Source organism: Sus scrofa, chromosome 7 (assembly GCF_054392235.1).
Source record: "Sus scrofa isolate SSC_HxYL_T2T_F1_AM1 chromosome 7, Sscrofa_HxYL_maternal_Yorkshire_Landrace_v2.0, whole genome shotgun sequence".
NCBI lineage: Eukaryota > Metazoa > Chordata > Mammalia > Artiodactyla > Suidae > Sus > Sus scrofa.
Window position 1 is genome coordinate 135,084,721 of NC_139389.1, and position 25,391 is coordinate 135,110,111.

General features: G+C 44.7%; 1 protein-coding gene across 25 annotated transcripts in view; it reads left to right on the top strand.

The window, feature by feature from the left end:
- Positions 1–389: 389 nt before the first annotated feature.
- Positions 390–25,391, top strand: part of MARK3 (microtubule affinity regulating kinase 3) — a 110,588-nt gene continuing 85,586 nt past the window's right edge. For 13 of the 25 annotated variants that reach the window (XR_014811381.1, XR_014811384.1, XR_014811385.1 and 10 more), the window contains exons 1-2: positions 872–1,046; positions 24,538–24,729. Coding sequence is in view for 16 of the 25 variants with exons in the window: in XM_021081590.2 (XP_020937249.2) it covers positions 996–1,046; positions 24,538–24,729 (243 nt within the window). In the remaining 9 variants the exon portion in view is untranslated. Of the gene's footprint in view, positions 643–871; positions 1,047–24,537; positions 24,730–25,391 lie in introns of those variants that run through there. The other 12 variants (XR_014811382.1, XM_021081588.2, XM_021081594.2 and 9 more) reach the window with 2 other exon arrangements.

Genomic DNA, 25,391 nt, shown 5'->3' on the forward strand with positions numbered 1-25,391 from the left:
CTGTCACGGCTCGATTGGGGGCAGAGCGGGCCCAGCTTTTGAGGGACGCGACCTCAGCTTTTGCACGCAGCAGGCGCTCGATCAACACTGTAAACTTCAAACTAGCAGTCGAGCTCAGGCCGCCGCCCAGGGTGGCTTGCCGGCTCTTTCGCGGGTCCCGCAAGCTCCAGACGCGGAAAACCCGCCGCCCCAGCCGCCCGCTGGGGAACCGCCACCCCTTCCCAACCTTGAGCACCGCCCCCTCGGCCCGGGACCCGGCAAGTCGCCCCTAGCAACAGCAGCCGGGCCGGCTTCCCTGGGCCGCGACGATTGGCTGAACTCCGGGAGGCGGCGGTGCCGTCACTTCCGGCATCCGGAGGCCGCAAAGGAAGCCGAGGGCGGCCATCTTGGGTCCGTGAGGCTCCAAGGTGCCGGGAGCGGCGGCGTCGGCGGCCAGCGGGCGGAGGCTGAGGCTGAGGCTGAAGCTGAAAGCGAGCCGAAGGGAGAAGAGCTGTCCGGCGCAGGCGCCGCCTCCGCAGCCCCCTCCATGGTCGGCGCCCGCACTCTGCGGCGACCTGTCTTGCACTCCGCCTCCCTCACAGCCTCCTCTTGGTCTTCAGGGGCCGTCGGCGGCGCTGCGTGGAGGCTCCGGCGCTGAAATTCGCCGCGCGACGGGCGGGGGCGGAGGAGGAGGCGAGGGGCTCCGGGCTCGCGGGGCGCCCTGAGGCGCGGGGACGCCGCCGGGCCGACCCGCCGCCCGCTGCCGCCGGCCCAGCCCCGCCACTGCCGCCCGCGGGGCTGCTCGGCGCGGCCGCCCGGGCCGGGGGAGCATGAGCCCCGCGACCCGCCGGGGGACGGCCCGGGCCCGGCCCGGGATCTAGACGGCCGTGGGGGAGGGGAGCCGCCCGCCCGCCGCGCCTGCGGAGCCGCCGGGCGCTCGACGCCGCGGTCGCGGGCCCCCGAGGGCCGCGCTGTTTGTTTCAGCCTCGCGTCGTGCAGAAGTGAAGGAAAGTAAAATGTCCACTAGGACCCCGTTGCCAACGGTGAATGAACGAGACACTGAGAACGTGAGTAGCCGCGTCGACTTCCCGGGTCGGGGGCGCCCCCGGTCCGGGCCGCTCGGGGACTAGCGGGCAGGCGTGGGCACCGGGAGGCGGCCGGGCGGACCGTTTCCTGAGCGGGCAGCGCTCCCGCCGCTCGCGTGCGGCCGGGGAAGCGCGTCCGCGATGACGCCGGGTCTGGTTCGGTCCCGAAGCCGGGTCTGGTTGCGGCGTTCCCAGTCGGTGCCCGCAGAGGCTGGGTTGCCGCGCAGTGGGTCCTCCGAGTGCGGCCGGCTCTGCCGTATGTAGGACATCTTCTGGCTGAACTCCCCCTTTACATTAGGCAGGCTGTCAGGGTGAAACGTCCGTGGCGTTGATCAAAAGTAATTGATTGCATCAGGTGGACCGTCCTTTCTGCCTCGTTCTTTAAATTGCCTGGGACTGAGTTTAGTGAGAGTCACTAAAACGAAGTGCCCAGTGCGGGATCTTTTCGGACTCCTTAGATAGCACTGCAGAGCTGGTCAGAGGTTCTTGGAGAGAGCTTAAACTTTATTAAAGAGGAGCCTCGTTTCCGTACGAGTCTGTTTAGAAGGAGCTGGTTAAGTACACTTTTGAAAGGAAGCGGTGTAGTAAAGCTGCCCTGCCACGCGCTGCCTAGCCCAGGGCCACCCACTCTGGCTTAGCCTTCCCCCTGCCTGGAAAGGGGGTGGCTTAGAGAAGTTCTTGGGTCCCTTCTGGCACTCACATTCTGTGATTCTGTAAAAGGAACCTTCGATTTTGTTCATATAAACCTTGCAAAAAGGCCAGGAACAGCAGTTGAGAGAACGACAAAACAACGTTTCTCCAGTAGGAGAAATTCTGCTGGAGAAACGTTGACTCTGTCCAAGTGCCTTCTGAACAGTTCTCTAGGTTCAGAAGTGATCCAGTCTAGCTGTGGGTTACCTTCTGTTAAAAACAGACATCTAGAAATTAACTTGTAAAGAAACTTCACTGCACTTTTATTATAAATGTTATGAGATAATTCCTGGCAAGAACATGCTATCACTTAGGAAAAACTTCCTTGCTCTGCCTGTTTTCATGCTTTCAATAACATCCTGAGACATTGTGGCCTAATGGTATCAAATGCCTTCATTTTAATCTTCAAAATGCCACTTGTTTGCTGGATAGCTATCAGGTGATTTAACCTGTTTATACCTTGGTCTAAAGCATCTGTGTAGTATATTAAGGTATGGTATTTAATGCTCTTTAACCTGACAGATTAGAAAATTACATAAAGAGTAATCAAAAATCTGTACCAGGTGAATGGAAGTTATTATTGTTTGTTTGTTTTTTTTTTTTTTTTTTTGTCTATGCCCGTGGTATGTGGAAGTTCATGGGCCAAGGATTGAACTTAGGCTACAGCAGTGAGCCAAGCCACTGCAGTGACAATATCAGATCCTTAACCCGCTGCACCACGAAAGAACTCCCTGAACTCATTTACATATAGACCTTTTGAGGAACCTTATTCTAACTTCATCATTTTCCTGTTCCCTGACTATCCTGTAGGGTGGAGCAAGCAAAAAAGTGGATTGGTTAACTTTGATCACAGTCATTTTTTTTTCTTCTTCTTTTGTCTTTTTAGGGCCACACCCAAGCCATATGGAGGTTTCCAGGCTAGGGGTCTAATCAGAACTGTAGCTGCGGGCCTACAGCACAGCTCACGGCAATGCCGGATCCTTAACCCACTGAGAAAGGCCAGGGATCGAACCCTCAACCTCATGGTTCCTAGTCGGGTTCGTTTCTGCTGTGCGGAGACAGGAACTCCTGATCACAGTCTTACATTGAACTTTCTAAATAAACTAAAGCCAGAAATAGTCATAGCTGATTTGTGATAATGTACGATTTACACCAAATAGGTCTTTACGTCTTTCTCTTTTGAATTATGCTGTAATTTTTTTTTTTTTTTTTTTTTTTGTCTTTTTGCCATTTCTTGGGCCACTCCCGCAGCGTATGGAGGTTCCCAGGCTAGAGGTCTAATCAGAGCTGTAGCCACTGGCCTACGCCACAGCAACTTGTGGGATCCGAGCCGCATCTTCAACCTACATTGAACCTGCGTCCCAGCAGTGGGTGGCCTGAGCTTCTGCAGTGACAACACCGGATCCATAACCTGATGCACCACCAGGGAACTCCACCCTGTTCCTTTTTAACTCTGGTATTGCCATGTTCTGGACATGCAGTTGAGTGCCTTTCACAGTGTGGTGCCCCTGTGTCAGTGTTATACATCTGGCACATACCCTACTTACCTACCATTGCCGAATTGCTAAGTATTAGACTTCCTGCCAGTTGAGTGATAAGGGTACGAGGATGAATTGGAGTTCTCGATTTATTGGGCAGTTTTCTTATTAAAGTCAGGTTGATTGAGATACAATGTTTACTCTTTTTAAGTGTACAGTTTGGTGAGTTTTGACAAATATTTAGTCATGTAATATCACAGTCAAGTTAGAGAAGGATTCTATTGCCCAAAAAGGTCCCTTGTGGCTCTGTACAGTCAGTCCCCTCTCCCTTCCCCTGGCCCCTGGCAACCGCTAATCTGTTATCTGTCCCTAGAGTTTTTTCTTGTCTAGAACATTATTTAAATGGAGTCAGAGTTGGAGTTACCGTCATGGCTCAGTGGAATTGAATCTGACCGGCATCCATGAGGATGCAGTTTTGATCCCTGGCCTTGCTCAGTGGGTTAAGGATCCGGGGTTGCCGTGAGCTGTGGTGTAGGCCGAAGACGCAGCTGGAATCCTGAGTTGCTGTGGCTGTGGTGTAGGCTGGCGGCTGTAGCTCCGATTAGACCCCTAGCCTGGGAACCTCTATATGCTGTGGGTGCAGCCCTAAAAAGACCAAAAATAGATGGATGGATTCAAAGTGGGAGTTCCCCTTGTGGCTCAGCAGTAACGAATCTGACGAGTATCCATCAGGACGCGAGTTTGATCCCTGGCCTTGCTTAGTGCGTTAGGGATCCGGTGTTGTTGTGAGCTGTGGTCACAGATGCAGCTCAGATCTGGCATTACTGTAACTGTGGCATAGGCCAGCAGCTGTAGCTCGGAATTGACCCCTAGCTTGGGAACTTCCATATGTCTCAGGTTCGGCCCTAAAATGCAAAAAAAAAAAAGAGTCAAAGAGCATATAATCTTGGGTCTAACATCCTTTACTTGGCATAATACTTTTGAGATTTATTCAGGTTTGTGTGTTTATCATTCCTTTTTATTGCTGAGTAGTAAGGGACTCATTGTTAGGGTGAACCACAGTTTTTTAATTCGTTCACCAGTTGAGCATTTTGGCTGATATGATGAACAGCTTTGTCTTTATATTTTGTAAAAAGACTCCATTTTGCTTAGCCTGGGAATCTTTTTTTTATGATTTTTATTTTTTCAATTATAGTTGATTTAGTGTTCTGTCTAGCCTAGGAATCTTATATAAATTTTAAGTAATTATATGTAATTGTGCTAAGATTTTGCCTATACATCAAGAATAATAAAAGGCAGATAATTTATAGGAAGAACAATATCTACATCTTGGTACACTACTCTATTTTAAAATTCAAAAGGAGGAGTTCCCTGGCGGCTCATCAGGTTAGGGATCTGGCATTGTCACTGCTGTGGAGTGGGTTAATCGCTGGCCCAGGGAACTTCCATATGCTGAGAGTGCAGCAAAAAAAAAAAAAAAAAAAACTTTAGAAGGACTAGACATAATGTTCTCACCTAATGAGAATGTTGACACTCAGGTGACAGGAACTGTTTGTGACTGACTGCTATTTAGCAGCATCACCTCTACTAGGCCTTGGATCTCCATCTCATTTCTTTTTGCTTTTTTGTGTATCACACTGTTTCTGAAAAGCTTATGTGCTGGAGTTTCTGTCATGGCTCAGAAAGTTAAGAACCTGACTGGTGTCTGTGAGGATTCAGGTTTGATCCCTGGCCTCGATCAGTGGGTTAAGGATCTGGTGTTGCAGCAAGTTGCGGTGTAGGTCACGGATGTGGCTTGGATCTGGTGTTGCTGTGGCTGTTGACCCCTAGCCTGAGAACTTCCGTGTGCCACAGGTGTGGCCCTGAAAAAAAAAAAAAAACAAAAAAACTATGTACTGATTATTCAACTAGGGAGATGTAGTTGTACCATTACACAGAGCGTGATTAAAATAAGACTTAAAGGTATTTTGTCATGAAAAATTTCAAACAAATTAGAGAGAATTTAGTAAGTATTTATCAATGGTTCTCAGCTGAGGACGGTTTCGCTGTTCCCTCCCTCCCCCTCATGGACATTTGACAATGTCTATAGACATTTTGGGGAGTTCTTGTCCTGGTGTAGCGGAAACGAATCCAACTAGGTAGGTTGCAGACGCGACTTGGACCTGGCGTGGCTATGGCTAGGCCGGCTACATCTCAGATTAGACCCCTAGCCTCTGTATGCCGCGAGTGATGCACTAAAAATACAAAATATATATATATACACACACACACATGCATACACATACATACACACACATATATAGACATTTTTGGTTGTCACACCTGAAAAGGGTTGCTACTGACCAGGAAGGCAGCTAAACATTTTACCGTACATAGGACAGCAGCCCTGTCCCCTCAACGAAGAAATGTTTAGCCCACAATGTCAATAATGGCAGGATTGGGAAACCCTGGTGTAGAGTTACCCCCCGAAAGGTACTCAACAGCTCAGTGAGCAGTCTTATTTTATTCTCTCTCTAAGAAGCAAGTTCAATAGATCACATCACTTCATCTCTAAACTTTTAGAAGAGATAAAGCTTCTTTTAAAAATGTAATCATAATCCTATTCCTTTGTCGTAATTTTTTTTTCTTTTTACAGCCACACCTGTGGCATATGGAAGTTCCTAGGCCAGGGATTGAATTGGAGCTACAGCTGAGGCCTGTGCCACAGCCATAGCAACACCAGATCTTCATCTATGACCTATGCCACAGCTTGTAGCAACACCAGATCCTTTACCCACTGAGCCAGGCCAGGGATCAAATGTGCATCCTCACAGAGACAACGTAAGGTTCCTAGCCTGCTGAGCCATAATGGGAACTCCCTTTATTATAATTTTTTTTTTGCTTTTTAGGGCTGCATCTGTGGCATATGAAAGTTCCCAAGCAGGGGTTGGACACCCACGTGGGGTCTGAGCCACGTCTGCGACCTACACGACTTACAGCAACACTGGACCCTTAACCCACTACAAAAGGCCTAGGATCAAATCCACATCCTCGTGAATACTAGTTGGGTTCGTAACCCACTGAGCCACAGTGGGAACTCCCATCATAATTTTTTTAATATCAAATACTCAGTTGGGGAGTTCCTTTCGTGGCTCAGTGGTTAATGAACCCGACTAGTATCTATGAGGATGCGGGTTCAGTCCCTGGCTTTCCTCAGTGGGTTAAGGATCCAGTGTTGCCATGAGCTGTGGTGTAGGTCATAGACACAGATTGGAACTTGTGTGGCTGTGGCTGTGGCTGTGGCGTAGGCTGGCAGCTGCAGCTCTGATTCAATGCCTAGCCTGGGAACCTCCATATGCCACAGGTGCAGCCCTAAAAAGACCAAAAAAGAAAAAAAAAAAATCCAGTTGGTGTTCAACTCCTCAGTTGTCTACTTTTTTAACACTTTGTTCAAATTAGACTCCATCTTGGGTCCATGTATTATAGTTGGCTCATGTGTGAAACAAGGCTACTCTTTTCTTTCTTTCTTTCTTTTTAGGGCGTACCTTTGGCATATGGAGGTTTCCAGGCTAGGGGTTGACTTGGAGCTGCAGCTGCTGGCCTACACCACAGCTACAGCAACAAGGGGTCTGAGCCGTGTCTGCTACCTACATCACAGCTCAAGGCAATGCTGGATCCTTAACCCACTGGGTGAAGCCAGGGATTGAACCTGCATCCTCATGGATGCTAGTCGAATTTGTTTTTACTGAGCCACAATGGGTGCTCCTTAAATTTTTAAAAATAAATGAGGAGCAGAGTTCCAGTCATGGCTCAGCGGTTAGCTAAACTGACTGGCATCCATGGTGATGAGGGTTTGATCCCTGGTCTTGCTCAATGGGTTGAGGATTTGGCGTTGCCGTGAGCTATGGTGTAGGTCACAGACGTGGTTCGGATCCTGCGTTGCTGTGGCTGTGGTGTAGGCTGGTAGCTGCAGCTCTGACTTGACCCCTAGCCTGGAAGCCTCCATATGCCACAGGTGCGGCCCCAAAAAGACAAAAAATAAAAAACGAGGAGGAGTAAACACATCTCTTCCTTGGGCATCTCCCAGCTTTAATGTCGTCCTCTGCAGGAATGTAAAGAATGCGCTTGGAGTCAGTTTGCAAGTAGTAATAAGGGGTTGTGTGCTGACCCATGTGTACCTGTTTGTACAGTGATTGAAAGGGCAGAAGTTGGCACTGGAAGAAAAGGACTTTTTTGGGGGAAATCCCAACTTTTTCTTCAAGTTAGAGTTCTTGGGCACTGAACTTTAGTCACCTGAGCTGCTCACCATAGTTAGTCTTATACAATCTTATATAGACTAGATGAGGCATTGTTTCTGTGGGTTACCTGGGATTTTTAGTGTTTGTTTATTTATGTGTTGTTGCTTTTTAGGGCTGATCCCATTGCATATGGAAATTCCCAGTCTAGGGGTCGAATCGCAGCTGTAGCCACTGGCCTACTCCACAGCCACAGCAACGTGGGATCCGAGCCGCATCTGCGACGTACACCACACAGCTCACAGCAACGCCAGATCCCCAACCCACTGAGCAAGGACTGGGATCGAACCTGCATCCTCCTGGATACTATTTGGGTTTGTTTCCATTGCGCCACAGTGGGAACTCCATCTTTAGTGTTTATAAAGTTGAAGTTTGAACAAAGCTTGCGGTGGTTTGTAATTCTTGCTAATAGTTAGGCATTTGCTTTTGGATGGAGGTTAAATATTGTGGGGTTTGTATTATGGACATTTTAAGTGAAAAACTGCATTGGGAGAATTTAATATAAAGTGTGAGTAAGTGGAACTCAGGTTTTTAGTCCATAATTTTATATAACCCCATTCTTTTTGTCATCATTACCTTTATGACCTCATCGACTACTGTAACAGATTAGAATGAGAATCCTGGAGAGGAGCAGACCGAGAACCATTTCCTAACCTCAGCTTTCTGCCTTTAGCCTTACGTTCTTTGTCCAGAAGAATAATTTCAACTGGGCGAGCGCTTTTGTTGTTGAAGGCATTCGAGGTGTTTTTGGTGACTTTCTTTTCTCACACTGTCTCCACCTCTTTCCTTGTTTTCCTCTCTTGTGTACCCTTTCCTGTCCTAGGCCTTCCTTGATCCCCGTAGGCATATATTAGCTTTACAAGTGGACTAGACTAAAGGAACTTAGATTTTCTTTTCTTAAAAGGAGGTTGCCTTTTAGACACTAAAGATATTGAGTGATGAAGAACCTTCTACATACCATGGTAATGTATTTCTCATTTCTTTTCCATTTTTGTTAACTTAGGTCAGGTGCTTAACATTTATTTCCTGCTTACTGTATAGTTGTCCTTCTTCTTATTGCTGTGGAACTAGCCACTCCACCACTCAGTAGTGTAAAACAACAACCGTTTCCTTATACTTAGAGACTTTGTATGAGGAATTCAAATGAGAATGGCCTGTTGCTGCTCCATTATGTCTGGGACTTCAGTTTGGGGGACTCATGAAAGGCTGGGGGGTCTTGAATAGCTGGACTGGAATATCCACATCCTAGACTCTTTCTTCACTCATGTATCTGGCACCTTGGCAGATACTGTTGAAGTGCTGGCCTCAACTGGGACTCTTGGCCAGAGCCATTTATATGGGCCTCTCCTGCATGGAGGCCAGTGTGATCGGACTTTTGAGGTGGCTTGGTGTTTTGACAAACAAGACAGAAGCTGCCTGCCTTTTATGACCTAGCCTCTTAAGCTGTATAGTATCACTCTGCCATTTACTCTTTTTTTTTTTTTTTTTGGCTTTGTCTGCAGCCTGCAGAAGTTCCCAAGTCAGGGATCGAACCCGTACTGCTGGTGTAACCAGAGCCACAGCAGTGACACCAAATCCTTAATCCAGTGAGCCGTGAGGGAACTCCCTGCCATTTATTCTTTTTTTGTTTGCTTGTTTTTGTTTTTTTGTCTTTTTCAGGGCCGCACCCGAGACATATGGAGGTTCCCAGGCTAGGGGTCTAATCGGAGCCGTAGCTGCCGACCTACCCCACAGCCACAGCGACACCAGATCTGAGCCGCATCTGCAACTTGCACCACAGCTCACAGCAACGTCAGATCCTCGACCCACTGAGCGAGGCCAGGGATTGAACCCGCAACCTCATGGTTCCTAGTCAGATTCATTTCTGCTGTGCCACGACAGGAACTCCTTATTTGGGTTTATAATCTGACCTAACATTTTATTGTGTAACCTTGGACAAATTATTTAACTTCATGCCCTAGTTACCTCGTCTTTAAAATGGGATTGATGGTGGTAATGACCTGATAGGGTATTATAAGAATAAGCCCTTCCAGGAGTTTCCACTGTGGCTTAGGTTAAGGACCCGATGTTGTCCCTGTGGGGATGTGGGTTTGATCCCTGGCCTCCAGTGAGATAAGGTCCAGGGTTGCTGTAAGCTGCAGTGTAGGTCCCAGATGTGGCAGGGATGCGGTGTTGCCCCAGCTGCACCTCTTTGTGATGAGGGTTCTATGAATGTGAGTTCCCTCTTGGGATAGTTTTTGTAGTATTATTCCCCAAAACTGGATAATCTAAAGTCCTTGGTTTAATAGTCAAAGCTCTTGACCCATATTTCTCGCTTTGCGATTTCTCTTGACCTATAACTTAACTTTAGAGCCAGAGAGTTCTCCTTGGATGTTTATTTACTCAGCAGTTTCATACCTGCTGGCACAGGTTCTGTGCACTGAGGTGAGACAGTTCTTGCCCTCAGAGAGCTCATAGTCAAGTACTTTAGTGTGGGAATTAGCTAAGCAAGGGAGCATAAGACAGAGTGACAGCCTAGTCAAGAACATAAAAATAAGAAGTTGCCAGCAATCTTGATGTCAGGGGACTAAAGCTGTCCCCCCCAGTGTTAGCAGTGCATGAGTTGTGAGAGATGAAACTGGCTAGACCTGTAGGTTAAGGGAGGCCTTTGGTCCGCCCTCCCCGCAACATCTTTTTAAGCTTTCCTTGTGCTGGTGCCTGGTTTGAAATTGTCTTCATCTCCTATTAGAACTCTATTACTTGTCCTTCAGACTCTCTTCACCTCTAGACTCCTTTTTCATTCATCTCGCCCAGATGTGATCGGATCCTCTGAGTGCCTAGAGCTGCGTTGTCCAGTACAGTAGCCACGAGCCATGTGTGGCTACTGAGCACTTGAAATGTGGCTAATCCAAATTAAGATGTTCTGTGTGTATAAAATATATACTAGATTTCAGAGACAGTATGCAGAAAGGAATGTAAAATCTTACTTTTTTTTTTTTGCTACAACTTTGGCATGTGGAAGTTCCCAGGCAAGGGGTTGAAACTGTGCCACAGCAATGACCCCAAGCCACTGTAGGGGCAATGCCAGATCCTTAACCTGCTGTGCCACAAGAGAACTCCCAAAATCTTACCCTTTTTCTATTATGTGTTGAAACATTTGGGAATATATTGGATTAAATGTTAATAAAATTAGCCTATTTCTTTTTGTGTTTGTTTTTTATGTTATTACTAGAAAATTGAAAATTATATATGTAGCTCACAAAGCTGTCAGATGGTGCTTGGAGTATTGGCGCTCTGATTTTTCTTGGGGCAAGGATTGTCCCTTGTTTGAGTTACTGTTCCCTGTGTTAGCCCTTCAGGTAGGTTATGGCACCTTCAAGGATTGACACCATGCTTTTCTATTTCTTTTATTGTCTTGTAGTGCCTGCTACTTAATAAGTGCTTAGCGTATAATTAACTGGTCAAAAGCTACAGAGTCAGTTTTCTATAGACACAGTTTATTTGTAACTTATTCTTTTGAGGATCAGGCAAGTAAACTTTTTGGTGTTTTTCGTTATTATGATAGCTCACCGGCTATACCAGTAATAAGTATTTTATTACAAGTGAAACCAATGTGACTGAACTTTTGGATATGAACAGTAATAGACCCCCTTCCCTATTAACCATATTCTTGGAAATATTTTTATAAACTCAGCTGTACAAACTAGTGTTATCAGGAGTTGTCTTTGTGGCTCAGTGGTTAACGAACCCGACATAGTGTCTGTGAGGATGCTGGTTCAATCCCTGGCCTTGCTCAATGGGTTGAGGATGTGGCATTGCCGTGAGCTGTGGCGTAGGTCGCAGATGTGGCTTGGATCTGTTGCTACTAACTGCTGCATAGCACTCTGGTATGAGTCTATCCCATTTTACCTGTCTCCTTACTGGGGCAGACATTCACAGTGCCTCCAACTCCCTTCCGCCGCAACAGTGACTGTACATATCTCCTTGAGCTGGGGATGTGAGGCTAGGAGTGGACTTGCTGGATGACAGGAAATGTCAGATAGTGCCAGGTTGCTCTTCTGTATGGTTAAATCACTCCACACTCCCACCAGTAGTGCACAGGGATTTTTTAAATCTCTGGTTCCTACCACATTTAGAATTATCCAGCTTTCCTAATTTTCCTTATTTGAGAGCATTCTGTAAATTTCTGTTTTCCTCTTGTCCCTTTTTCTCTGGTGGTGGTCTTTTTCCTTGTTGATCTGTAGATGTTCCTTGATTTTCTAGATATTAAATCTGATGTAGGTTTTAATGCCTGTATCTTCTATCATCTTTCTATAATGCCTTTGTTGGGAGTTCCTGTTGTGGCTCAGAGGAAACAAACCTGACTACTATCCATGAGGACTCAGGTTCAGTTCCTGGCCTTGCTCAGTGGGTTGGGGAGCCTGCATTGCTGTGAGCTGTGGTGCAGGTTGCAGATGTGGCTTGGATCTTGTGTTACTATGGCTGTGGTGTAGGCTGGCAGCTGTAGCTCCTATTCAACCCCCAGCCTAGGAACTTCCTTATGCTGCAGCTGTGGCGCCCCAAAAAAAAGCAAAAAAAAAAAAATCGTAATGCCTATGTTGGATAGAAAGCCTTAATTCTGGTATAAATAACATAAACTTTTGCCTTGTGATTGTGGTTTTGAAGTTTTACTTAAATACCTGGGTCACAAGGATATATTCACTTACATTTCATGTTAACCTTTTATCATCCAGCTTTCACATGTAAGTTCGTATTTTTTGTTTTTTGCTTTTTAGGGTCAAACCTGCAGCATATGGAGGTTCTCAGGCTAGGGGTCTAATCGGAGTTACAGCTGCTGACTTACACTACAGCCATGGCAACACCAGATCCAAGCTGAGTCTTCGCCCTGCACCACAGCTCATGGCAATGCTGAATCCTTAACCCACTGAATGAGGCCAGGGATCGAACCTGCAACCTCATGGTTTCTAGTTGGATTCGTTTCCTTTGCACCATGACAGGAACTCCACATGTAGGTTTTTTATCCCTCTATATTAAAAGGGAGACTGACCGCCTTTTGCAAATTGATTTAGAGAGGGATCTAGTTTTTTCTCTATAGGCTGATACACCGAACCACTTTTCCCACTGCTCTCTACTCAGTAGTGCATCCTTTCCCCACTGGTTTGTAGGACTGCTTTTATTGTATCTTACATTATCATACATTCATGTCTCTCTCTTTTTTTTTTTTTAGGGCCGTACCCGCAACATACGGAGGTTCCCAGGCTAGGGGTCTAATCGGAACTACAGCTGCCAGCCTACCCCACAGCCACAGCAACGCCAGATCTGAGCCGCATCTGCCACCTGTACCACAGCTCATGGCAATGCCGGATCCTTAACCCACTGAGTGAGGCCAGGAATCGAAACCGAAACCTCATGGTTCCTCGTCGGATTTGCTTCCGCTGTGCCACGACAGAAGCTCCCATGTTCATGTCTTTTAGCTTTGTGTTTTTTTTTTTTTGTCTTTTTGCTATTTCATTGGGCCGCTCCCACGGCATATGGAGGTTCCCAGGTTAGGGGTCTAATCGGAGCTGTAGCCACCGGCCTACACCAGAGCCACAGCAATGCGGGATCCGAGCCGCATCTGCAACCTACACCACAGCTCACGGCAACGCCAGATCCTTAACCCACTGAGCAAGGGCAGGGACCGAACCCACAACCTCATGGTTCCTAGTTGGGTTCGTTAACCACTGCGCCATGATGGAAACTCCTAGCTTTGTATTTTGATGCATTGGTCTGTTTTTCTGTTGTGCCAAAACCCCATAGGTTTTGTTTTCTTTAAAAATTTCTGTGGCTGTGTGGTATGTTGCACTCTGTCTATTTATCGACCTTTTTATTTTGAAATAATTTTAGACCAAGATAAAAATTGCAGAATTGGTACAGAGTCCATGTATACTTTTCACTCAGCTTCCTTTCGTGTTAATACCTAGATAACTGTGGTACATTTATGAAAACCAGAAAATTAACGTTGGTCTGATACTGTTAATGATGACTGCAGAACCTGTTTGAGTTTTCACAAGTTTTTCTTCAGGGTTCTTTTTTCAGCTCTCTGATCAGAGAACCCACAATTTAAGTTTGATTTTTTTTCAAAATTAGATTAAGGTAATATCTCTTTGGCAATGATACCACGGAAAAGATGCTGTGTTCTTGTCAGTGCATGCTTTTAGAGTGCAGTGATGGAGATGTGTGTTGTCATTGGTTTTAACCTTGATCGCCTTTTTGTGAGCTTTTTTTAAAGCTCCTTTTTTTTTTGCTTTTTAGGGCCACACCCAAGACATTTGGAGATTCCCAGGCTAGGGGTCGAATCAGAGCTGTAGCTGCTGACCTACACCACAGCCACAGCAAGGCAGGGTCCGAGCCACATCTAGGACCTGCACCACAGCTCACGGCAATGCCAGATCCTTAACCCAGAGTGAGGCCAGGGATCAAACCTGCGTCCTCATGGATGCTATTCACATTTGTTTCTGCTGAGCCACAACAGGAACTCCCATGTATACTTCAGAGTAAGTTTAAAAATACTCATAAACTAGAGTTCCCATGTGGCTCATCGGGTTAAGGATCTGGTGTTGTCACTGCAGTGGCTCAGGTTGCTGCTGTGTGGTGAGTTCAATCCCTGGCCAGGCTACTTCTGCATGCCACAGTTGCAGCACTCCCCAAAAAATTACTCATAAACTACTGGCTGGAAAATTTTTTTTTTTTACTTTTTTTTTCAGGGCCTCACCTGCAAGTATATGCAAGTTCCCAGGCTAGGGTTTGAATCAGAGCTACAGCTGCCAGCCTCCATCACAGCCACAGCAATGCTGGATCTGAGCTGCGTCTGTGACCTATACCACAGCTCAGGGCAACACCAGATCCATGACCCAGTGAGCGAGTCTAGGGATCGAATCCGTACCTTCATGGATACTAGTTGGATTTGTTTCTGCTGAGCCACAAGCATGAACTCCCTATTGGCTAGGAATTTTAATTGAGATCCCATTGAACTGAAAGATTAATTTGGATAGAATGTATATAATTATTTTTCAAGAGCATGGAATTCCCCCCCCCCCTTTTTTTAGGGCGGCACCTGTGGCTTATCAAGATTCTCAGGCTTGGGGTCGAATTGGAGCTGCATTTGCTGGCCTGTGCCACAGCCACAGCAGTGCCAGATCCAAGCTGCATCTGTGACCTTTACTACAGCTCATGGCATCACCAGGTCCTTAACCCACTGAGCGAGGCCAGGGATCAAACCTGTGTCCTCATGGATACTAGTCAGATATGTTTCCACTGAGCCATGATGGGAACTTTGGGGACTCCCTTTTTCCCCCCCTTTTAAGGCTGCACCTGCAGCATATGGAGGTTCTCGGGCTAGGGGTCAAATTGGAGTTGCAGCTGACAGTGGGGGATCTGAATTGCCTCTGTGACCTATGCGGCAGCTTGAGGCCATTAAGCATCCTTAATCCACTGAGCAAGGCCAGGGATCAAATCCGCATCCTTGTGGACTCTCTGTAGGGTTTTTAACTTGGTGATCTACAACAGGAACTCTGGAATTCTCTTTTATTCAGAGTATTTTTTATGTCTTTTATTAAAATTTTAAAGCTTTCTCCAGAGAGTGCTTATATAGTCTTGGTACTTAAGTTACTTTTTACCTACTTTTTAGTTTTTGTTGCTATTATGAACAGTTATTTTTAGTGAAGTTTTGTAGTAAGTTACTACTGTTGTAGAGAACTGTTTTATTTTTTTATATTTTAGGACTGCACCTATAGCATATAGAATTTGAGCTGTAGTTGCTGGCCTCTGCCACAGCCATAGCACCGTGGGATCCAAGCTGTGTGCTCATTATACCCCACGGTTTGCGCCAACTCGGATCCTTAACCTACTGTGAGGCCACGGATTGAACCCACATCTTCTTGGATACTAGTTAGGTTCTTAACCCACTGAGCCGCGATGGAAACTCTTAGAGAACTGCTTTTATAGGTTGATCTTGCAGCTTGCCATACTCTCTCGTGTTCCAGCGGTATTTCCAAGTCTTTTGGTTTATGGCTAGATCATATCATCTACAAATAATGATATTTTTCTCTCTTTCCTTGTGATTCTCATATTTTATAACTTTTTCTTTCCTTAAAAAGTATTAGCCATGACGTCCATTGTTATGTTAAATAATGGTAGTGATAACAGGTAGCCTTGTCTTATTTTTTATCTTAAAAGAAATGATTCTAAAGTTTATTTTTATTTTTTGCTAAAGGTTTTAGTCCTGTGATTTTTACCATATTAAGAAAGTTCCGGGAAGTTTCCTGATGGCACAGTGGGTTAAGGATCCAACATTGTTATTTTAGCAGCTTGGGTTGCTGCTGCTGTTGGGAAGGTTCGGCCCCTGGCCCAGAAATTTCCACATGCCATGGGTATTGCCAAACAAAAACCAAACCAAAACAAAACCAAAAAAAAGAAAGTTCCATTATATTCCAATTTGCTAAGAGTTTTTAAAACCACAGATTATCCAATCTTTCTTTTTCCTTCAGTGAATGAAATAACTGCCCAGCTGCTTTCTTGTTTATTTTAAACTCAGTGAATTTTATTATATTTATAGTTGTACAACCATCATCACAACCCAGTTTTACAGCATTTCCATCCCAAACACCCAGCCCATCCCCCTCCCCACCTGTCCCATTTGGAAACCATAAGTTTTTCAAAGTCTGTTAGTCACTTTCTTTTCTGCAAATAAATTCATTGAATCCCTTTTTTAGATCCTACATGTAAGTGATAGCATACGACATTTGTATCTCACTGTCTAACTTCATTTAGCATGATAATCTATAGTTCCATCTATGTTACTGAAAATGCCATTATTTCATTCCTTTTTATGGTTGAGTAATATTTCACTATGTGTATGTACCACATCTTTATCCACTCGTCTGTGGATGGACATTTAGTTTGCTTCCATGTCTTGGCTATTGTATATAGTGCTTCAGTGTACACTGGGATACATGTATCTTTTTGAGTCATGGTTTTCTCTGGATAGGTGCCCAGGAGTGAGATTGCTGAATCAAATGGTAGTTCTTAGTTTTTCAAGAAATCTCCATACTGTTTTCCATAGTGGTTGTACCAATTTATATTCCAACTTAACAGTGTAAGAGGGTTCCCTTTTCTCCACACTCTCTCCAGCATTTATTGTTTGTAGACTTTTTGATGGTGGCCATTCTGGATGGTATAAGGTGGTAACGTCATAGTAGTTTTGATTTGCATTTCTCTAATAATTAGCGATATTGAACATCTCTTCATGTGTTTTTTGGCCATCACTGTATCTTCTTTGGAGGATTGCCTGTTTAGAGCTTCTGCCCATTTTTTATGGGGTGGTTTGTTTTTTTGGTATTGAGCTGCAGGAGGTGTTTATATGTTTTGGAGATTAATCCCCTGTCAGTTGCTTCATTTGCAAATATTTTCTTCCATTCTGTGGGTTTTCTTTTTGTTTTGTTTAAGGTATCCTTTGCTGTGCAAGAACTTTTAAGTTTAATTAGGTCCCATTTTTTTTGTTTGTTTGTTTTCATTGTCATTACTCAAGGACACGGATCTGAGGAGATATTCTATGGTTTATGTCAGAGAGTGCTTGGCCTATGTTTTCCTCTGTGTTTTATAGTATCCAGTCTTATATTTAGTTCTTTACTCCTTTCTGCATTTATTTTTATGTATGCTGTTAGTCAGTGTGTTAATTTCATTCTTTTCCATGTAGTTGTTCAGTTTTCCCAGCACCACTTATTGAAGGGACTGTCTTTTCTCCATTGTATATTCTTTTTTTGTCTCTTGTCTTTTTAGGGCTGCACCCGAGACACATGGAGGTTCCTAGGCTAGGGGTCTAATTGGAGCTCTAGCTGCTGGCCTATGCCACAGCCACAGCAATGCTGAATCCTTAACCATGGAGCAAGGCCAGAGATTGAACCAGCAACCTCATGGTTCCTAGTTGGATTCGTTTCCACTGCACCACGATGGAAACTCCTCCATTCCATTGTATATTCTTGCTGCCTCTGTTGTAGATTAGTTGGTCATAGGTGCATGGGTTTAACTCTGGGTTTTCTATCCTGTTCCACTGATCTGTATTTCTGGTTTTGGGCCAGTACCATACTGTTTTGATGGCTGTAGCTTAGTAGTATAGTCTGAAGTCAGGGAGACTGATCCTTTCAGTTCCATTTTTCTTTCTCAGGATGGCTTTGGCTATTCTGGGTCTTTCATGCCTCCAAGCAAACTTGAAAGTGTTTTCTTCTAGGGAGTTCCCGTTGTGGCACAGCAGAAATGAATCTGGCCAGTATCCATGAGGATGCAGGTTTGATCCCTGGCCTTGCTCAGTGGGTCAAGGATCCAGCATTGCCCTGAGCTATGGTATAAGTTGCAGACACGACTCAGATCCTGCATTGCTATGGCTGTGGTGTAGGCTGGCACCTGTAGCTCTGATTTTACCCCTAGCCTGGGAATTTTCATATGCTGAAAGTGCAGCCCTTAAAAGAAAAAAGCAAAAAAAAATTCTAGCTACGTAAAAAAAACGCCATTAGTAATTTGATAGGGATTGGATTCAATTGTAGATTGTCTTGGGTGGTATGCTCATTTTGACAGTATTGATTCTTCCAATCCAAGAGCATGCTATATCTCTTTCCACCTGTTTGTGTCATCTTTACTTTCTTTCATCAGCATCTTACAGATTTCAGAGTACAGGTCTGCTCTGATTTCTCTTCTTTCTTTCTACTAACTTTGAGTTTTGTCTGTTCTTTCTCTAGTTGCTTTAGGTGTAGAGCTGGGTGGTTTATTTGAGGTTTTTCTTGTCTCCTGAGGTAGGCCTGTTTTAATTTGGTGGTCTCTTAATTGCAAATGCATTTCCAGTGTCTTGCATTTGTTCCTCCTCTTCTATGGTTGCTGGTTTCGGTAGCAAATGTGTGTGTGGATTACTTCCTACCTTTACTATGTGTTTGCCTTTACCTGTGAACCTTGTCATTTATAATGTTTTTGTTTCTAGTTGTGGCCTTTTCTTTTCCACCTAGAGAAGCTCCTTTGTTGTAAACCTGGTTTAGTGGTGCTGAATTATCTTAGCTTTTGCTTGTCTGTAAAGCTTTTGATTTCTCTTTCAGATCTGAATGAGAGTCATACTGTGTAATCTTGGTTGGAGGGTTTTTGTTTGTTTGTTTTTGTCTTTTTTCATTTGAGGGCCATACCCACAGCCACTACGGGAGCTCCTTGGTTGGAGGTTTTTCTTTTCGTCACTTGAAGTATATCATGCAGCTCCCTTCTGGCCTGAGAGTTTCTACTGAAAAATCAGTCAATAGCCTTGTCAGGGTTCCCTTGTATGTTATTTGTTTCTTCCCAACCTGCTTTCAGTGTTTTCTCTGTCTTTAATTTTGGTCATTTTGATTAACATGTGTCCAGGGGGGTGTCCTTCCTTCGGTTTATTTTATATGCTACTCATTGTGCTTCCTGGACTTGAGTGAGTGATTTCTTTCCCAAGTTAGGGAACTTTCCTGCTATTATCTCTTCAGATGTTTTCTCTGGCCCTTTCTCTCTTCTCCTTCTGGCACTCCTATAATACGAATGTTTGCGTATTTAGCATTGTCCCAGAGTTCTCTCAGACTGTCTTAGTTTCTTTTCAATCTTTTTTCTCTTCTGTTCCACATCAGTGATTTACACCAGTCCGTCTTCCACCTCCTTGACTCCTTCTTCTGCCTCCTGTATTGTGCTACCTATCGCTTTTAATGTATTTTTTATTTCAGTTACTGTATTATGCATCTCTGCTTACCTAATCCTCAAGTCTTCTATTTCTTTGTTCAGTGTTTCTTGTAATTTATCAATTTTTGCCTCCAGTTTAATTTCCAAGATCTTGCTATTAGTCTAAAGTCTTTTTCATGGAGATTGGTGATCGCCAGATATCTTAGTGTTTTTCTGGGTTTTTTTCTTATTCCCTTATCTGAATCAATTATCTGCCTTTTCATTTTATATAGACTTTTGGTGTGGTCTCCTTTTTGCAGAAAATGCAGAGTTGTAGCCTCTCTTATGATGTCTGCCCTCCTTGTGGCCGAAGTTGGTTTTGGGGGGGTGGGGGTTGCTGCAGGCTTCCTGATGGGAGGGACTGGTTTCTGCCCACAGGTAGGTGGAGTTGATTCTTATCCCTTGGTGTGTGGGGCTTTGTCTCTGGGTGTGGATGCAGCTGTGTACCATGGTGGGGGGTGAGGGGTGTGTTGGGGGGGGGTGTTAGGCAGCCTGTTTGCTGATAAGTGGCTATGTTCATACCTGGTTTGTTGTTTGGCCTGGGGCTTCTCAGCTCTGATGGGTGGGGCCAGATTTTTTCCAAAATGGCCCCCTCTAGAGGAGTTCCCACTGATGATTATTCCCGAGACCTTTGCCTCCAATGTCCTTCCCCCACAATGAGACATAGTCACCCCCTAAAACAGGAGATCCTCTGAGAACTGCAGGCAGGTCCAACCCAGATTCCTATGGAGTCTCTGCTTTGCCATGGGACCCAGTGCACATGAAAGCCTGTGTGTGCCTTTCAAGAGTGGAGTCTCTGTTTCCCCTAGTCCTGTGGAGCTCCTGCATACATGCCCCACTGATCCTCAAGGCCAAATGTTCTGGAGGCTCCTCCTCCCAATGCCAGATCCCCAGGCGTGGGAACCTGATGGGTAGGACTCAGAACTCTCACCCCCGTGGGTGAGCCTCTGCGATATAGTTACTTTCCAGTCTGTGGGCCACCTACCTGATGGGTATGGGGTTGCTTATATCACGTAATCACTCCTCTAACCGTCTTTTTTATTTTGGTTTTTTTTTTTTTGCTTTTTTAGGGTCGCACCTGCGGTATATGGAGATTCCCAGGCTAGGGTTCCAATCAGCTACAGCTGCCAGCCTACACCACAGCAACACCAGATCTGAGCCATGTCTGTGACCTACACCACAGCTCACAGCAACGCCAGATCCTTAACCCACTGAGCGAGGCCAGGGATTGAACCTTCAACCTCATGGTGCCTAGTCAGATTCATTCCTGCTGCGCCACAGTGGAAACTCCCCTCCTACTGTCTTGATGTGGCCTCTTTGCCTTTTGGAGTAGGATATCTTTTTTGATGATTTCCAGTATTTTGTTGAAGGTTGTTCAGCAGTTGGTTGTAATTTTGTTGCTTTTATGAGAGAAAATGAGCTCCAGTCCTTCTACTCCGTCTTAATCCCACAGCTCCATCTTCTCCACAGCTGCTTTCAAAAGTGAGTTTTGAGGAGTTGTCATTGTGGCTCAGTGGGTTAAGGACCCAGCTAGTATCCATGAGGATGTGGGTTCAATCCCTGCCCTCCTTTGGTAGGTTAAGGATCTTGTGCTGCCCTGAGATGCATTTGTGGCATTTGGAGATGCAGCTCCGATCTGGCGTTGCGGTGGCTGCGGCCTACGCCGGCAGCTGGAGCTTCGCTTGGACCACTATCCCAGGAACTACACGTGCCTTGGGTGTGGCCTGAAAAAGAAAAAGAAAAAAGTGCATTTTGATTTTGTGAATACTTCTAAAGCACAATATATTGAGGGATAGCTGTGTGTTGTCACAATTTTTTTTTTTTTAACGTGAAAAACTTGTCCATATCTTAAGGAGGCGGCTTGTTATTTTAAGGATTAGAAAGGTTGTGTAGGCACACGTCTTACGTTTTACAAGAAGGACACAGACACAACTTAGAATAGATTTACAAGGAGATCCTGCTGAATAGCATTGAGAACTTTGTCTAGATACTCATGCTGCAACAGAACAAAGGGTGGGGGAAAAAATGTAATTGTAATGTATACATGTAAGGATAACCTGACCCCCTTGCTGTACAGTGGGAAAATAAATTATTTAAAAAAAAAAGAAGAAGGACAAAGCTCTGTTCAGGAAAAGTAGTATAAATTTGTTATTGTAAAAATTTTTTTTTTTGCTCTTCAGGGCTGCACCCCCACAGCATATGGAAGTTTCCAGGCTAGCGGTTGAATTGGAGCTGCAGGCACTGGCCTACACCACAGCCATGCAGGATCCAAGTCGTGTCTGTGACCTGCACCACAGCTCATGGCAACACCGGATCCCTGACCCACTGAGCGAGGCCAGGGATCTAACCCACATCCTCATGGATATTAGTCAGTTTCGTTTCCGCTGCACCACAACGGAAATGCTCCATTTAAAAAATTTTTATGACAGTACATGGAGTTCCCATTGTGGCTCAGCAGTTAATGAACCTGACTAGTATCCATGAGGACTTGGGTTCAATCCCTGGTCTTGATCAGTGGGTTAAGGATCCGGTATTGCTGTGAGCTGTGATGTAGGTCCAAGACATGACTTGGACCTGGTGTTGCTGTGGCTGTGGTGTCAGCCGGGAGTTGCAGCTTTGATTCAGCCCCTAGCCTGGGAACCTCCATGGGTGTGGCCCTAAAAAGACAAAAAACCATTTTATTGCTGTATAATTTATTTACAACGTTTTAATTTCTCCTGTATAGCCAAGTGATTCGATTATACATACACATGTAATCCATTCTTTTTCAGATTCTTTGCCCATACAGGTCATCACAGAATATTGAGTAGAGTTCTTTGTGCTATACAGTAGGTCCCTGTTGACCATCCATTTGGTATACCACAGTGTGCATATGCCAATTCCAAACTCCCAATCCATCCCTCCCCTCCTCCAATATTTAGTAAGTACCCGTCACATGCCAACTACTGTTTTTTGGTTTTGTTTTGTTTTTATCTTTTTAAGGCCACACTTGCAGCCTGGGAGGTTCCCAGGCTGGGGTTTGAATTGGAGCTATAGCTGCCGGCCTACACCACAGCAACTCGGGGTCTTTAACCTACACCACAGCTTATGACAATGCCGGTCATTAACCCACTGAGCAAGGCCAGGGATCGAACCTGCGTCCCCATGGATACTAGCTGTGTTCATTAACCACTGAACCACAGTGGGAACTCCCCAACTACTGTTCTAAGATCTAAGGAAGAATAAATTACCAGTCCCAGTTTTTATGAAACTTATATCTAGCTTGGAAATAAACATATAACAAACATGGTTACCAAGATCTTTTAAAATTGTTCTTCAGCTGATGTACAAACCTTAGATTGCAGTTGCACATCTTGTATACAACCAAGTAGAACTGTTTTGTGTAAAGCCTTAGTGTTGTAACTTAGTTGTTGTTATAGTTTTTTCTTTAATCAGCAAGTCCTCATTTATAATAGATTATTTGCCAAAGTTTGGAAATTAGAATTCTCTTTGTTATAGGAACAAAATTGCTTAGATTTGTAACACAAAATTGCTTAGATTTGTAACTAATCTTGTAACCAATTTGTAAAAGTCTCTCTTTTTTTTTTTTTTGCTATTTCTTTCAGCCGCTCTCACGGCATGTGGAGGTTCCCAGGCTAGGGGTCGAATCGGAACTGTAGCCACTGTCCTATGCCAGAGCCACAGCAACGCAGGATCCGAACCGCGTCTGTAACCTACACCACAGCTCACGGATTGTTAACCCACTGAGCAAGGGCAGGGAACTCCTGCCCTAGTTGGATTTGTTAACCACTGCGCCACGACGGGAACTCCTAAAAGTCTCTTTAACCTAAATAGTATGTGTTTATAGTAAAACACATAGAAATTGTTGTTTTCAATGTAGTATTTTATATATGATAATTGAAAAAAACAGAAGAGAACCTATCCCCAAACTTAGTACATGAGAGACAGAGATTTGGTTAAGAGGATAATGAGAAAGTAAATGAAAGTTAATGTGGACCTTCTGAAAGGGACATCTTTTGAAGGCTTGAGGGTTGATGGCACAAATTCCTAAGCTTTCCCTGTAAAGATACTTGTTTTTCCCTTGATATTAACATGTTACAAAGTATACTTTCTTATGTTGATCACCTAGAATCAGGCTTGTTTTGTCAGACTGGTTGGGGTGGGGGGAGAGAGGGAAAGAGAGCATAAGAAACAAGGAGGGAGTTCCCTTGTGGCCCAGGGGGTTAAGAACCTGACTAGTATTCATGAAGATGCAGGTTTGATCACTGGCCTTACTCAGTGGGTTAAGACTCTGGCATTGCTGCAAGCCGTGGTATAAGTCACGGATGTGGCTTGGATCCTGCATTGCCGTGGCTGTGGCGTAGGCTGACAACTGTGGCTCTGATTCGACCTCTAGCCTGGGAACTTTCATATGCCCCAGATGGGGCCCTAAAAATAAAAAATTAAGAAAATAAAAAAAGGGAAATTTTCCTGGACAAAAAGAAGAGAATGAAGGAGGTTGGAAGTGTGTGAGTGTCCTGAGAGTGAGAAGCTTTCCTTGAGCAGGAAGGAGTTGGCAGCCAGGAAAGGTAGGCGGTGAGGCTTGGCATCCTTTGAGCACATGTATGGAAAAAGGAAGCACTAGGCAGCTGGCTGCTTGCAGTACAGAACTGCACGCATCAGGCGTTTGTAACTCTAGCACCTTTGTATTTCATATGGTTAGAGACATAGATGATTTGGTTTATTACCCTCACGGAGCATACTGAGCACTGTATTCATCTCTTCAACAAATGCTTATAAAGAGCCCCAGAGTCTGGCAGTTCCTTTAAACACATTGTTTGAAATCGTTAGCAGCATAGTTTAGAAAGAAGTTGGGAGTCAGGTTACTCTTTAGATTTTTCATAGGTGATGTGGCCATAAATAAATCTCAAAGTTATCCTCATCTGACGAATGGTGATATTAGCTGTTCTGCCGGTTTGACAAGGTGTGCTAAGCATAATATGTGCTGGTACATTTAATAGCATATGGAAAAGTTGAATTCTGTGACTGAAGGAAGTCTTGTTTCTCTCCTATTTTATGCTACAGCCACATAACAAAATAGCTCTTTCTGAACACCTGTTTGATTTCAACACTTGGTGTTTCTGTCTCAGCATTCTTTTGTTTTCCTCATAAATTTATGTCATGTGGGCAACTTAAAGTGCTAGACACATTGGGGTTAAAATTAAAGCAGCTAGGTTTTATTACTTCAATTAAAGGCTCTTAAAACTTGCCAAATACCATGATTCTCTCATTTCCTTACCTTTGTTATATGTTATGTTGTAGCACACGTCGCATGGAGATGGGCGGCAAGAAGTTACCTCTCGCACTGGGCGCTCTGGAGCTCGGTGTAGAAACTCTATCGCTTCCTGTGCAGATGAACAACCTCACATCGGAAACTACAGGCTGTTGAAAACAATCGGCAAGGGGAATTTTGCAAAAGTGAAATTGGCAAGACATATCCTTACAGGCAGAGAGGTAAATACAAGTTACGCTTGATTTCTGTTATGACACTTGTTCTGTTCAGTTCCATGTGGGAGAAAGAGGAAGAGAATGTGTGTGTTGGGCTTTTTCTAAGCTAATTAAACTTTTTTTCTTTTTTAAAGAATAGGAAGCTTATATAGTAATTATCTGAGAGTTCTTTTGTTTTCTTATTTCTTTAAATGTTCAAAAGGTTATGTTGGGTGTTTGAATAATCTTTTCTTTTTTTTGTCTTGTCTTTTTGCCTTTTCTAGAGCCGCTTCCTGTGGCATATGGAGGTTCCCAGGCTAGGGGTCTAATCGGAGCTGTAGCCGCCCGCCTACACCACAGTCACAGCAACTCGGGATCCGAGCCGCGCCTGCGGCCTACACCACAGCTCATGGCAACGCCAGATCCTTAACCCACTGAGCGAGGCCAGGGATCGAACCCGAAACCTCATGGTTCCTAGTCGGATTCGTTAACCACTGAGCCACGACGGGAACTCCTGAATAATCTTTTTGCTTAAGAAGAGGTGGTGGTTTGTTCTTTTTCAATAGTAAACATCTGCTACCACAGTAAAAATTATGAACTTCATCTGTAAGCTCATGATTCTTGCAAAAACCAGTAGGGTTGTCTGTTTTTATAGATTTATCCTCAAGAAGTTTCTTCATCTCCCCGAA